The sequence below is a fragment of the Marmota marmota genome, unplaced genomic scaffold, assembly GCF_001458135.2.
Source record: "Marmota marmota marmota unplaced genomic scaffold, marMar, whole genome shotgun sequence".
NCBI classification, from domain to species: Eukaryota; Metazoa; Chordata; class Mammalia; order Rodentia; family Sciuridae; genus Marmota; species Marmota marmota.
In genome coordinates, this window is record NW_025999977.1 from 15,092,521 (window position 1) to 15,108,358 (window position 15,838).

At 35.2% G+C, this 15,838-nt stretch overlaps 1 protein-coding gene across 6 annotated transcripts in view; it reads right to left on the reverse strand.

The window, feature by feature from the left end:
• Positions 1 to 210: 210 nt before the first annotated feature.
• The window catches only part of Ccdc85a (coiled-coil domain containing 85A), a 170,890-nt gene continuing 155,262 nt past the window's right edge, over positions 211 to 15,838 (reverse strand). For 2 of the 6 annotated variants that reach the window (XM_015479652.2, XM_048804308.1), the window contains one exon: positions 211 to 1,953. In XM_015479652.2, coding sequence (XP_015335138.2) covers positions 1,904 to 1,953 — 50 coding nt within the window. In that variant the 3' untranslated portion in view covers positions 211 to 1,903. Of the gene's footprint in view, positions 1,954 to 5,796; positions 5,896 to 8,985; positions 9,106 to 12,050; positions 12,186 to 15,838 lie in introns of all 6 variants that reach the window. The other 4 variants (XM_048804304.1, XM_048804306.1, XM_048804305.1 and 1 more) reach the window with 4 other exon arrangements.

The following is a 15,838-nucleotide window of genomic DNA, read 5'->3' on the forward strand; positions in this document are numbered from 1 at the left end:
CAAAAAATCTCTAAAGATCATTCTAAAATTTTAACTACATTATAATAGTGAATGGTGCAAATTAAGAAATCTCTGAATATTAAATACCTCATTATAAGCACATTTTAAAAACGACTTTTGTTTTATATTTAAGATAATTATCTGTATTACCACCATCCCATGGGAGTGTTAAGGTAATTAACAGACATCTACTCAAATTAAGGAACAACATTGAGTAAGACAAAAAACACTGAGATTAAATAATTTATTACCATTGCTAAGATGAACACATACTTAATACCCAATTTTATGTGGTACTTTAAAAAAATAGTTTTAATACAGTATCAAAATTTACACAAGTATTTTGCAAAAGACCAGCGTCCCTTGTATTAGCTTCTGCAGGTTCAGCTGCAGGCACAAAAACTTGTTTTAAACATTTTCGAGTGTAGGAATACAACAATTTAAGGATAAAAGCACTTCTATGAGAGAAGGTGTAAATATAGCAACCAACTTAATACAGTAATACTTAATACATTTTAAAAGAAAGCAGCTTAAACTAACCCGATTGTGATAGAAAATAATTTAGTTTCAGAAATAATTCTATAATAAAGAGCTGTTTTTCATCAGTTACCCTTAAAGTATAATGAAATCCCTCTACATTCTCTCACCATTGAGCATTAATACACTGTGTAATGGGCCCACTTTAAAACAATGAATATTTGCTATGAACCAAATCTGAATAATTTAGAAGATGCCTAAAAATTGTTGCATCCCTACTTTTGTAATCTTGAACTACAGTAAAAATGTAGCATTCTGTCACAGGCCTCTTGCACATTCATACAAGAAACTATCATTGCATTTAGATAAACACAAATACCTATCGTAGCATTTCCAATACACACATTCTAATATTATATGTATGTATACCAAAAATAGGAAATAAACTAAGCAAAGCTAACACACCTGTTTCAAACCTCAAGCAATCTGAACAAGAGCTTTTAGCCTTAATAATGAAGGACATGCGTTAGTTTCAGAAAATGCTAGATAGCTGTGGTAGGCAAAGAAAGCTTTTTTCATAAATGCAGTGCAATATTGTAAAGTTTACATAGTTTATTAAATATACAGCATGTCTAGAAACTAAATTGTAGAAATTGACATCTCACAGCTCGAAACACTTAGAAAAATTTATTTTTAGTTGAAATTGATATACTGAATGAATATAGAGGTTGGTCCGTCCCCAGAATGTGCTTTTATGAGCAACTCATCAAGATTAAAAGGTATTTTTTTGATCAATCAAAATAAGTGGTACTGTGATAAGTACTCTACAAACTCTTGCTACCCTTCTAGCTGGCTAAGAGAAATGATGTGGTCTTCGTAGCAACTCAAATCAAAACCCCAGAGACCAAATCTACTTGCATCCAAATAAAGGATGCATCAGGAACTTTTCTCAAGGGAAGTATAAGAAGGTGCCTAACTCTCAACTTTGGGTAGCTGGCAAACCTCTCCAATACAGCTTGGTAGAAAGTTCCCACCATTGTATGCTATGAGTCAACTCTTATCAAAACTCTTTCCAACCATGCAGTTTTCCCAATTACATTCTCAGTTCTGGGGAGTTAAAAATGCTTTTGTTCTAATGAAAATATTGGTACCAAAATGGCGACTCTTTTTTCCCAAAGCTAACTTGTTTGTCATGAACACTAAAGTGAGACACAGAATATCAGCTTGATGGGGGAAGTGTGGTACTGAGGGTTTCAGAGGGGAGATATGTGCAATGTACAATCACTCCATATTATTCCATGAGTCCAGGTTTGTGGAAATCCACTCGTCTCTTCCTTTATCTCTGTCTGGCAGTGGTGATCTCAGGTTTGAAAAAAAGAGGGCTTCTCACATGGGTCCTTTGTACTGGTTTCCTGATAAATGTTGCCTAATTCCAGGACACGAACCTGCAGCATCTCCAAGTTTCCTCCACACAACCTTAAAAAAGAAAGGTAGAGAGTAAGTGTCTTCCTTGTCCTTTCACAGGGATTTGTAGGTCTTAAGGTGGGACTTTGAGGGGGGGCAAAGATGGATGCGGAGACGAGAGACAACATATTCACACGAATGAGTTCAAACACAAGATGTGATGAGCTTCTGAAGCACAAGGACTGTTCTACCTTGCTAGCAACCACAGTCAAAATTAAAGAACACGGTGCCCATTTACTCAAGTGGTCCTTAACTCTGGCTGTATGCTAAGCTCTTAGGGAACTCTTCAACAATAACTCCCACGTTCAGAAATTCTCACCTCACTGGAGGTGAACACTGGCATCTGTTTTGTTTTTTAAAGCTCCCCAAGTGATTCTGATGCATAGCCAGAATTAAGAAACCTTCAGCAAGATCATCCTAAAGCATACATGAAATGTCTAATTCACTTAGGAAAATGAAGGAGCTTTTGTTTTTGAACTGGTCTTAGTAAATTTCGGTGGACCTCTCTACAAGCAGGAGCCTTGGTGGTCACAAATCTTAGCTACGAAATAATTCTTTCAGATTTCTAAAAACAAAACATCCAAACATAGAGAAGAGATCTTTGAAAGTCATAGTTATAACCTGTTAAAAATTGGGACACGTTAGAGGGATGTTTGCAAAAGTGAGATCAAAAATAAATATAGCCAGATGCGGTGGAGCACGCCTGTAATTCCAGCATCTCGGGAGGCTGAGACTGGGGGGATCGTGAGTTCAAAGCCAGCCTCAGCAATGGTGAGGCACTAAGTGAGATCCTGTCTGAAGTGGCCCTGAGTTCAATGCCCAGTACCCCTCCCCCCAAAAAAAAGTAAAGGAAAAACCAATGCAATTCATCACTATTCTGTCATTATATTAATTGGAGTAATCCTGACCCACATGCATGCACACACAACAGCCAAAACCTTCCTAGAGTTTTTCACTATGAGGATTATGTCAGATTAATTCCACAAAAATTGACAATGTTCTCACAGGAACATAAAACTGGTTTCTTCATTAGTTACTCAGACTGTTTTTTATTATGCTATTGCTTTATAAGTAGGTGAATGTTACAGGGAAACACAATATCATTCACTTATTACTAAGAACAAAGGTCTATCTTCAGTTTTGGGCCAATGGAACTATTAGTATGTGTTTCAGCAGATACCACTATTGTCAGCAATGTCCTGTTGTACTCAAGGGGAATTACAGCTATGGTCCTTGAATATTAGGAAAGGAATTATAGCACAATGGGAAGCAAGCCAGAAGATACTATGAACTTTGCCTTTTTAGCCCCTCAATGTAAGTCTACTTCCCACAATGTGTGGATTGGAACTTTAAGGCCTTACAGGGATCAGAGACGCAAAGCATCAGCTGGCCATTCTCAAGTGCAACTCCTCATACATTGTCCACATATGAAGCACAATGGGCCTTCACCCAAACAGGATTTAGAGAAAGGAAACAGTGGCAGAAGTCTGAATTAAACCAATGATCCTAAGGGGGACACAGGAGTAGTGACTGGGTAACTGAAAAAAAATAAATTAGTTGGTATGCATTTGAGAGCATGACTAAAATCCCTGGTCAAGTATTTTATCAGTGAGTTTACAAAAGCTAAACAGACAAATAAAACGAAAGCATTACTACAAACATTATCTCTGGGAAGAGAATAACCAAGTAAATGCTTACTAACCCACATCATGGTTCCACTATACAGAAGGCAATGGTTTATCTCCAGGAAGAATATCAGAAATAATGGCAAATCCCCTTATCCTAACTTTTCCCACAGTCTTACAACTGACCGTATGCAAAACTGGTTTTCATGCTATTATAAAAGCATATAGTTCCTCCAATAGGAGCCCAAGGCCTCATAATCCTTACTAGGTTGAGAAATTATCTACGAAACTTCCCTGTAACCTGCGTTTTTCTCTTGGTATAATGGTGACAAATATTTTAAGTTAACACTTCTTGTCTTTTAAATCATTTTCAAATATGGGTGCTTAAGAATCATATAGGGTTAGGATTGTATTTTTTCCCCTCAAGTTCTAGGAATCAAACAAGGAAGGTATCTTTTAACATAGAAAAGTTCTTTAGTGTAAGTTTTTGCTTTTGTTGTTGTTGTTGTTTGAAAGGACCTTACATAGTGAAAAACATCAGCACTGTATGATGCTATTTGAAGCATTTATGGAAATACAGGCAAACAAAAATATCAACACAAAGCTCTTTAAGACCAATGCAGTGGTTGCTTTCTTCTCAGACAAAAGATATTAATTTTCTCATGTCCAGAAATCCTTTATAAGGGAGTACAAGAAACAATCCTGGCACTGAGATATTAGTGCTTTTTGTTTAGGAAATTCCATGATTTCTGAACTTGCGAAAGAACTAGTCCTTAGGGGAGATCTGGGCCTACTCCTGACTTCATTATTCAAGATCTCATGTATGGATCTTGGTTCATTCAAACATAAAATGTGAAAGTTGGAGTTCTTATCCGAATCACCTGTGGATAGAGGTGATTAGATGAAACTCCATCTTTATCTGATTACCCAGGAGCTCCATACTCTTTGGAGATCACAAGAGGATGACTGAGGTTCCTTCTAGTTCTATAATTCCTATTGTCTGAACTTTATTTCTCATTACATAGTCAATAGATGAGAAGTAACAGGCACTCTTAGGCATGTAGCTCAATGTTTTATCTAAGGAAAATATTCAAGTTAAAGCTACAGAAGGTGAAAAATGGGTGTTTTAGGAAATTATGGCATCTATAACTAATTATATTTTAAAAAAACAGACAACAGATATGCAAGAAAAAAATACACACAACTTGGAAAAGGTTGCAAAATAAAAAGCAGCCACAACACCGGCAAGCAGGAGCTAAAAAAAATCTCACCACAGCACATAAAATGCCCATGGGACCTGTGTTAACATTTACTGGATTCCAGAAACATCTCAAGGAGGTCAATAAAGGTTTGCGAATATCTGATTCTAACAGAAATACCCTTTAGCTTCAGGTCTAAGAAAGTTTGCTATCCTAATGGAGAAAAAAATAGAAAGATAAAAGTATACTATAAAGCCAATTACAACTAGTTGCTTAATATATGATCAGTGCTTAACCATGATTTCTTGAATTTAACAAATGGCTTCCTCTATCAGATTTCAATTAGCTCTTTAAAGTTTCACAAATGTTTTCTTAAAAATTTAGTCAGCCATTAAAATCCACGTTAATAATTACAATGAATATATTTTATGAAAATAGCTTTCTGTGTGCTCCTCTATTGACGCATGGATCACCTTCCCCATTCTTCTGTCTCACCTTTCTATACCCTGAGTTCATGGCAACTAGTGAAAGGTAAAGACAATATTTTTCATGACATGAAGAACTAAGCAAACATTACCAAAAAGTTCATTATTTTCAAGAATAGATACAAATAAATCTGAAGGTTATGTCTTATCATCTATTTTTAAACACTGATCTTTAAAGAATGTCTTAAGTGACAATCCATTTAGGCAACAAATATTTAGAAAATGTTCATAGATCATTCTGGAATACAGAATTGGCAGATCATTTTTTTTTTTTTTTTTGCAGTGCTGGGGATTGAACCCAGGGCTGTGCACATGGTAGGCAGAGCTCTATCACTGAGCTACATCCCCAGCCCTCTGATTGGAATATTTTATAATAGGATTATTTTTAATAAACCTGCAATAAAACATTGCAGATAAAAACAAAGGCAATTGTATTATAAAAATGTGAAGACATTTGGTCAGCACTTTTAAAGTAGTCATAAAGCAATAACTAAGCTATGATGAGGCTTTCAACACAGAATACACAATAAAGCACATTAAACTTACATTGCACATTTCTCTGACTATAGCTTTTTCTGTCTCACTAAGGTCATGTTCATACTCTTTACCCTGTTGACGATCTATAGTTTCCTGAACATCCAAGACCTGGATTTGTTGAAAAAGAAAAGCAAATTTCACATGGGAAATTGTTAGTTGTGATAAAACCATGAAAGACCTCCATTTTGTGTATATATATATAAAAAAAAAAAACCTTTAGTTTTCTCTGTTTGCATATCAGAGCGGAATACTATGTGGCAAAACCTATCTAGAATAAAATCAACTTGATTTTCAAATGGTCATTAAAAGTAACCCATTTTATCATTAATAGTCAACTGAATTCATTAAAGTCTAAATCAATTTGGTGCATTTAATTCGGTCATTAAGATAACCTAATAATGTGTACTATTTGGAGACAGTCAATACCTCTTGGTCCATTGTGGTTGTGAATAATGTAATTATATGCCAAACAGTCCAAATGATATGTAGACATGGCATATAGAAAAGACAACTAAAAAAGAATATATATATAATAACTAGTGCTCTCAGTTCTTGCCTGAACATATTCCTAGTACCCAAGAGAGAAAGTGGAAATAGCTCTTTGGTAACAAAGAAAAACACTAGCTTCTTAGGATGAAAATATTTGACATTAGAGTGAAATGTCTGGGGCTGAAGCGTTTTTAAACAATTTTACAGGCCTATCTTTCTACTCCTAAATTGGTTTAAAAACAATGTTCATTTAATAATATCTAAAATTTTCACATGGATACTTTCTATAATCCAAAAGGAGAGAACTTTGAGTGTTTCTGGTTGTTCTTCTCCCTATCAATCGACTTTTAAATCAGAGCTAATGACTTTCCCAAAGGCTCCTGCTAACCTAGCTGGCTCTATTGTCTTCATGGTCCATACTGATGGCCACATCTAAAACTGCCTCCTGACAATTTGCAACAATGAACAGTAGGGACCTTTATGTCAAGTTCCTCCATATTGAGACTAATTAGAGAGTTTATGAATTGGCAGTTTAATCCTGTAAATACATCCATCTTGTTAATTAAAAAATCCTAGCCATTACTATATAGATACCATTTCCATGAAGTCCTGACGCTTGCTTCTTCTTAAATTACATTCTTCACATACCTAAGGGAAATTGACTTTGCTCAGTGAATATTCATAGAAAACTTTAAAATCACCTTGAACAAGCAGCTCATTTGCCTACACATTTGATTTGTAATACACCTCACAAAGATGTACTTCAAATCAGTTAATTTCTACTAAATGAAGTGAAGGCCAATCATGAATTTGAAAGCCAAAGAAATATGGTCTTATTACAAATGGGCTAATTTCTCATACAACACTCCCCCTATAAAACATGATCGTAATTTATTAAACCCAGAGTTTTCCTTAGAATCCATCAGAAAGTGAGCCATTGTTCTAATAATTCCTTTAGAACACAAACTTCATGATATAAATCAAAATTTTAATAGAGACCTTCTTAAGATACATTTTCAAAAGACAATGTCTGCACTGTTAACTGTATTGAAAAAATACAGTTAACTCGGAACCAAACATCTCGTATTCAAGGGCCTGTAGTTATCCAATAAAGATGCTTCAGTTGCTCAGTATCGCCCATCTGCCAACCAAGGACACTTAAATGCTCTGATTAATACATAATATCTTCTTCTCTTGAGTTAAAATTTGACATGAAAATTAGAGAATGAATTCATAGAAAATTCAGAAGCCCTTCCTTGCCCTCCCTTTCCTTTGAGGCTACACTAACAGCTGCATTGAAAAGTTAGAAGATTTCAACGTGACCCACTATGCTGATCAAATAGATTCAAAGAGCCCTTGCCCTGTAACAAGGCAACAGATTGAGACAGTTGGATTAAGAGGGCGAGGTGCTGCTTTTGGAGTTTGTCTAGGCACTACAATGCTACAAAACTGATGAATCTCTGGCCCATTTTCCTTTTCTGAAATGCTCTTCAGATGGCTAGTGCCCGATTCATGTTAAAGTTCATCCAAATACTGCTACAGAGAGCAAAATGTTCAGTCAGCCAAAACCCCTCATTCTGGCTGTACTGTCCCTTGAATTCCTCTCAGTTGCTCACTTTGTAAATTATTCTAGCCAAGACAAAAAAATGCATTGCCAATGGCCACCAGCCTGATTCTCCTACCTTCCCTCATTAAAAATCAGTGTGTGTTTGGAAAAACGCACTCATATAAGGTAATGCAAAATATATGGAGAGCGCTAAGCCTTCTGCTAAAATTAAATCACCACAAGAACTGAACATTTCTCATCTGCTTTACACAGGTTGTGAAAAGGGTGCCACACTCCAAAAGAGGGCATCGTCAGTCTTAGGATTAATCATTCCAAAATTGAAACAATTTTCAGAATAATTATAAAACATACGTAACAAAACAGAACTAAAGCATTCTACCTACATTAAGGATACCTGTTAGGTAATGAAAATCTTAAAATTTCAAGGATTTGCTTCAATTTATCAGTCCCATAGTATGAAATCAAATGTATCTATAATTCCTATTAGTTTGTGTTAATCAATTTTACTTATTAGAAAATTCATTATTGGTTAAAAAAATAAATGACTTCACAAAACTTGGGGTAAAATGTATCATCACAGAATCTGAAGTAAAAGTCAAAAATAAATTAGCTTTACATAAGACCATACAACTGTTTTTTAATACTCTTCAAATTCCAGTTAATGCTGTATTAAAGACCTAATTTCTACACAGAAGAGTACGCTGCTATTTCTGTACTATAAGTTGAACAATGTACTTCAATGCATAAAGTGAAATAGAGTACCTTCCTCATTTTGACCAACTATTAACTCCCTACTTCTGAAGACATCCATGCTACAAACATTGCACACATACCTATAACAATATTTCACACATATGGATATGCATGCATAGACTTCAACTTCAATGCATATAGGTATGAATCACATTACTCAAAACAAAATGATAAAAATAGAGATCCAACCACAAGTACTCAAACCCATTGTTTGTTAGTTTAAAAAAATTAAAATCATACTTCAAAGATGAAGATTAAAAAGTCATAGCATAAGGGATCAAAAAAATAAAGTATCTACGGTTAAAGCAAGACTGAGGATAACCAGAATACAGCAAACAAGCCACAACACAACTGAGGTTCTTGATAAATGGTTGCACACAGTTGGTTACCTTAAGAGAATGTACCACAGGTTCAGGCTGCTGAGAAGGTGTGGTATGTCCACTGAAGCTAGCTGGAGAGTTGGGTGAACTGTTACTCCCATCAGCCCCTGATGACAACCTAAAAGAACCCTTAGTAGAAAATCAACAACTTTGTTATTAAAACAAAAGTCGTTTATAACTACATAGATGTCATTCAATATGCAATCTCACTGCCAAATGAGAATTAGCCATTTTTTTCCTATGCTATCCCAAGATGCTATCAACGTGCTAATTTGAGTTTACTTGCTGTTTGACCTGCAAGAAAACTAAAAGACATCCAACAGGTCCAGATGTCAACTCTGATTTATCAAAGAAAGCAATGTCCCCCAAGGAAAGGCCATTAACAAAATTTCAAGAATAACATTTGAATCGTAAAGATTCTCAAGAGCAGGGGAATTCATGAATTACTCCATGGCTAAGTTCAATGTGCTCATTCAGCAGGTTAAGTGCTACCTTCCATGTGTCTCAGTAGATATAGACACATCACATTCTTGGACTGAAGAAACTCTTATGAACTGTTCTTTGAGGGACGACCTGTAGCAGAGCATTTTTGAAAAAGACTGGAGCAATTCAGCATTTTCTTCAAGGAATTTCTCTCATTTTTATAGGCTTTTTTAAAAATGTAAACCAAAATAGATACAAATTAAATAGTTTACTGATTTAACTCAAATGGTGAGAAATCAGAAGTGAGCATGATTAATTAGACCTGTGTGAGCCACAGTCATCTATCTGTACATGAACTGGGAATCTCTCCCAGAGGTCAGTCCTTTTATTAAAGATTGCTTGCAGAAAGACTAATGGATTAGTAAAGGAACAGAGAGCAGCAGTTATCTATTCTCAAAAATATATATAGGAGCAGGAATGGAAATTTGGGGTTTTTCCAAACGTGTTATTAGACATGGCAAAATGGATACATTTGTTTAACAGATTAATCACTGTTCCGTTTGATCTTACCAACCTAGTCCCCTCAATAGGAGTCCCTGAAGGTGTATCATATATGAATTCATGAAGGGAAAGAAAAGGTGGTTTGGGATATTAAATTGCAACATCTCTAGGTAAGCTTTTGGGGTACATTTTAGGGATGGGAAATGTGTGCAAAGCAACCAGTACAAGTGTGTGCTGTATGCATCCAATGCTATTTACAGAAAAATGAGCAACCCCCAGTGATTTTTACAATGATAACTATTTGTGCAATTTGGAATATTTTCTCTCCTTGGTGCCGTCATGTCTTCCTATGTCCCTGAAGGATCCCTTTGCCTACTTGCAAGCCTTCTAGGGCCATGTTCATTTCCCTGAGAGTTGGGCAATCTAGTCAGGTCTTCCTCTACCCCCACTAGCCAACAAGTAGAAGAAGCAGTGAAATATGACACTTAGGTCACTTCTCCAGCTTCTGACTTCAACTGAAAGCAGTTGATGAAACAGGTCAGTCAATTATAAAAGGCCAATGGAAAGTGAAATCATAAAATTTGTTTTCCTGTATTGTGTAACTCAGATCAAATAAGACATAATAATTCCTGATACACATCATAGAAGGGAAACTATTTGAAGTTTAAAAATGGTTAAGAGACATACCCTCCCGCTACCTCCACCACCAAATTTTAGGACAACTTCTCTGTCAAGAGCAAATAATTCCAAAACTATGGAGTACAAAGGAAGCTCCTCTTCCCTGAATAACCCATGTCCTTGGGCGTTGTGTTTGCTTCCCCCTAATGGTACGACCCTTCAGAACTCTTCAGAAAAGACTCCTGGAAATTATACAGAGTTCACTTCACCTCACAGTGCCATTTTTTCCTCTGCTAATCTGGTTTTCTTGTGATGGGCTATCCTTTTTTCTCCAATTCTTGCTTTCAAACACTCTCTGCCCAGTCTTTTTCAAAGGCTTTCTTCCCAGATTTGGCAAAAAAGGTAGGCATGTCAATTCTAGCATGATCTTGTTTGGGTATGGGCCTCTATCTTTCAAAATCAATGTTAATAGCATCCTAATAGCAAGTTATCCGGGCCAGTTAGCTTTGTTTCAAAATAAGGGGAGTGCTGGTTTGATCATATCTCTTCAGAGACAACCAAATGAACATTTTTATTAAAGGGAGTAGGGCTATCGAAAGCTATAGTAGAATCTTTCAAAGATGTGAGGGTTATTTAGTAGGGGAAAACATCTTTCAAAATTTTACCTCAAATTAGCTTTGAGAGTCATGAACTAGTAATCAAGGTTTAAATTTTCTGTTATTCTTGTGATACCAGAAAGTAATAAAACATCTGGTAAAATTTAGTACCAATGGGTACTCAATAGTTTTCTAGGTTATAACATAGTCAAGCCCCTCATTCTATCTTTATTTGGTACTGTAAAATAAAAGGTTAGCTTTCTGTGTGCTTAACAGAGTAAAGCCAATCCTTGGAGAATTACTGAGGTTCAATCAGTATGTACACTCAGCTAACATTTTTTTCACCAAATTATTTTTTCTAAGTATGCTACTAAATGAAATGCCGGTACACCAAATAATGTTAAATATTCTCTGGGAGCTTATTTCAGTGAAATTATTTAGATGGTACATGCCTGGTTCAGGAGACGGGAGATTTAAAAAGTGGAAAATCTTAATCAAATTGGAAATGTGATTCCCAGCTTGAGTTGCTTGTTTTTCAAGCTCCACAGGAATACACACAGTGCATCCCTCTTAGCCGTAGTCAATGGCAAAGGACAAGGTATAATTTCCAGGGCAGATGAGACACGACTGGTGGTGTTCACTCATTCTCACAGCCCTGGATCTTTCGCATTTCTCTTCATAAAAGGTGCAGGGTAACTTTGTTGTTCTTGTTAGGGGCTGCTCAACTTTAGTCTCCAGGTCCAAGAAGAACACTGGTGACAACTCTTTTAGGAGGCGAAAGACTATTCCCATCCTCCCTCCCAGTTTTAGACACACAGCCACCTTCTCCCATGTGTTTGGACTCGTTCTCTATCCCCATGGATAACTTTTCTTCAAACAGCAGAGCCATCTGGTTACGCACAAGCAAATGCAGCCAGCTGACTCATCTTCACTCACCGGGAGAGTGGGCAGGCATCGTCCTATTCCTCGGCACCCTTGCCACCACTGCAAGACCCGCCGGGCTCTGGGCCCCCAGCCTTTCTCCATATTTGAGCTGTTTCTAGTTGGAGGTTGCCTTCTATTCTGGGTGGCCTTATATTTGGAACAATACGGTACAATCACTCAGAAAAATACTGTTTCCCAAGTCTCAAAAAAGCAGATAGAACAAGATGCTTAATGAAATGAACCACAATGACCACAATGGCAAGCTGTAACATGCACCTGCAGCTAGGGAAACACAAACATCGGCAGTCTGAAGTCTGTTGTATTACAGCTCAGACCGATTTCTTCTACGTGTTTGGCAAAAGTATAATTCCATTGTCAAGTTTTCAAAAAGAGTACATGGTAAAGGTAAAATGGCAGAAAAATCTTGAAGCCATTTAAACATTATTGCATGGGTTTTACCTGTGAGAATCAGAATTTCCATACGTCTTCCAGGTATCTAAACTGCAGAACTTCATAGAAGTTACCTTTTTTCCCCTCTTAATAATGGGAAGCTGAATGCCCTTTTGTTCAGAAACTCAAGGTGGGAATAATTTCAATAATATGCAGAAAAACTGACACTAATCAAAGTTTTGACAAAATTGCTGCACACTGAAGAGGATGTAATCAACTAAGAAGCCTCCACTGCATTAAATTATTTTACATAGAATTTTTAATAATCATGTAGATTCTATTAATCACTTAATTCCCAAATGTCTATGTTTATTGGAACTAGAGATCACACAACTAAAAAAAAAAAAAAAGAAAAGAAAAAAAGCAACAAACACCGGTTTTCCTAAATTTCAGCTTTTTTTCCCCCGTGGTCAAATAGTATCATCCTTTGAAAATAATCAGAAGCAAAATAAACTTATTTGAACATGGTTTCCTTGCAAAACCAATTTTCATCAACTATTGACACAGAACACTGTCCCAAAGAACAAGGAAAAAATATTATGGAAAATTCACAGGCTATTCCAAAAATGCTAGTAGCTAAATGTTGAGGTTAATTTGGAGAAACTAAATAATATTTTCATTCATTTTCTTGGAAGTTAGTATGTGCTTCTAAATGGTGCTGGCCTAATTTTCACTTGTTTTGAATTTTTGGATGCTGAACAACAAAAATGAATAATGGTCTTAAATGAAGTTTTTTAAAAAGGGAATTAGTGTCTAGCAATTACTACTCACTCTTTTCTGAATATGAATTCAACCCTAGTTCCTACCAAATATGTCATGCACATTCTATTCTTCACATAGAACAGGAATAATTATAAACTTACATTTGGGTAATAATGATGATTTCAACGCTGATATGAATATTGTTTTGATAGTATTTCATATATAAGTGTGTAATCTATTTCCATCATCAAAAGAATTATATCCAACAGTTTACAATATAATTCTTACACTGAACTTGTAAATATTTCTGTGATTAATGAGTACTGCAAACTGTATACTTTTACAAATAAGGAGATCTATCATCTGGATTTGGTTCTTTGCATGGCTTATGCATCTTAGATCTTATATGTTCGATTCAACAACTAAGTAAAACATTCAGGAATTCTACGGAATTCTATTTTTCATCCTTAGTGTTTAGAAAGGCTAAATCCTAATGCCTGTCCACTGTGAGAGAACTTATTGCCAAACCTATGAAGTCTAAGGTTGCATCTATAACCATTCAGATTCTCTACAGAGAATGCACAATATTTACCCAGATAGTATATAAAATAACAGATACACAGGTAAATCTTATGTATTTATAATATAAGTTTCTTTTTATACTTTAGTTATATCTCAAAAAGGAAGGAAATATATATGGACCAAACTTTTGTGAAAGAATAAAATGTTTGATGCAATTCTTTTAAAGGAAAAAGTACTCTTTGGAACCAGGATTATTGATTTCTTATTCATATAAGCAACTTTTTTAAAAACCTAGGCACAAAGAAAAATGTGTTCTGGGCCAACCATCATCTTTGACCTTCAAATAAACTGTATCTCAATGGCATTTCTATACTAATGAAGGCTTAGCTCTTGGCCAGGATTGGAATCAGTCATGGTGTTTTCTTGAAGACAGCTTTGTAAACCTCAGCAGGTCAGTTGTTGGAGTTATTTCTGTAAACTTTGGGGCTCAAAAGTGGGGAAGCTAATTCTGGTCATCAGTTGGAAAAACAATTCCAAATGATCTGAGGGGCTTCTTTGTTTTTCTTGGTCTTGTTTTCAGTGATTTTTCCAAAATTTAAACGTTACAAAAGAAATACCTGAGTGACCCCCACCAATTTCATAAGTTTGTATATTGGTCAGCTACTTTATATACAGATACATGGCACAACTAACAAATTATTTTAGATACTGGGATGATAACACCCTAAATAATAAGAGAAAGTAATGCTTTGCACCAAGATTGTGTGGGATGTAAATTACAGATTATTTACTATGTGGTAAGTGCCCATGATAGAAATCATGAATTCTAATGCTGTAAACAAGCACTCTTGTTCAAGAAATAAAAGTATCCCTTCACATCACAGAAAATATGAGTACTTCTATGGCTCTTACCAAGTATATGAAAGTTGAAATTTTGTAAATCTTGTATTATTGCCCTTAAAATAATTAATGTATCCTGCAGAGTCAATGAAGACTAAAGCCCAAATTTTAAAAGAGCATCTAAACAAATAGAATATATATTTATTATCTTGCTGAGTAAAATTATTGTAATTTGTAATATTACTTTCAACAGAAGTGGCAGAATTGAAACTGTTGTAATTAACTTGTCATTTTGCTATTTTGTTATTATGTTTTGGTTATAGGTATTTTTAGTAAGATTATTTTAATTAGCACTCTGAAAGTTTCCATTCTTTTGTCCTACAGAAGAACACATTAAAAGACTTAGGGGAAAAAGGAGAATATTCTTGCTGTTATACAAGCAGTAAAATAAAAGCAAAGTAGGAGTCTGAAGTATTTTAAGATTATTGTTTTCAAAGCAAAAAGATGTATGCACTTTGAGTACTGTAGCAAAATAGATCTTCCTCACAGCAAGACAACAGTCTTGAAAATTGCATCACTATTTTAAATTCTAATGAGATCCATATGAGTTTCCTTTCAAATAAGAAAATGATACTAATTGCTAACATGATGAAGTGGGCATAGATGTATCTCATCTTGTCTAGTCTATTTCCACTCAGCTATCTCCACCTTATAAGCAAGAATAACCAGTAGAACAGTTTTTAGAAAAGAGCAAAAATTATACAGGAAATGCAAAGATTTGAACCATCCACTTATATCCATTGTTTCATTAGTTAAGTAAATACCCAAATTAAAGGGTTACATAATTTTAAGAATAGCTGTGTACAACTCAGTCCTTTTTCATAAAACACAATGATATTCCAACAATCCTATTGCCAAATGTAAATAATTTTTGAAGTTTAAAAAATTATTCTAATTTTACACATACTCCTTTGCATAATTATAGACAGGAATTATATAATGTGACTCAATAAGAAAAAATAACTTGTAGATAAACAAGCAAATGGTGAAAGAATTAAAAATCAATTTTTTCTCAAAAGTTTCTATACAAGTGTGCCATAGTCTGTTTTATTCCTCTAAAATTCTAAAAACCTCTGTAAGGGGGATATTATGAGATCTTGTGGAAAAAGAAGAGCTTCTGAAATTTGTAATGAAAGAGAAGTGAAAATTAAATCCTAAAAGAAAAGGGAGCTATCCAGGTTGCATCCTTTAATCACCAGGCACCTCAGCAAACTGCAGAAATACAC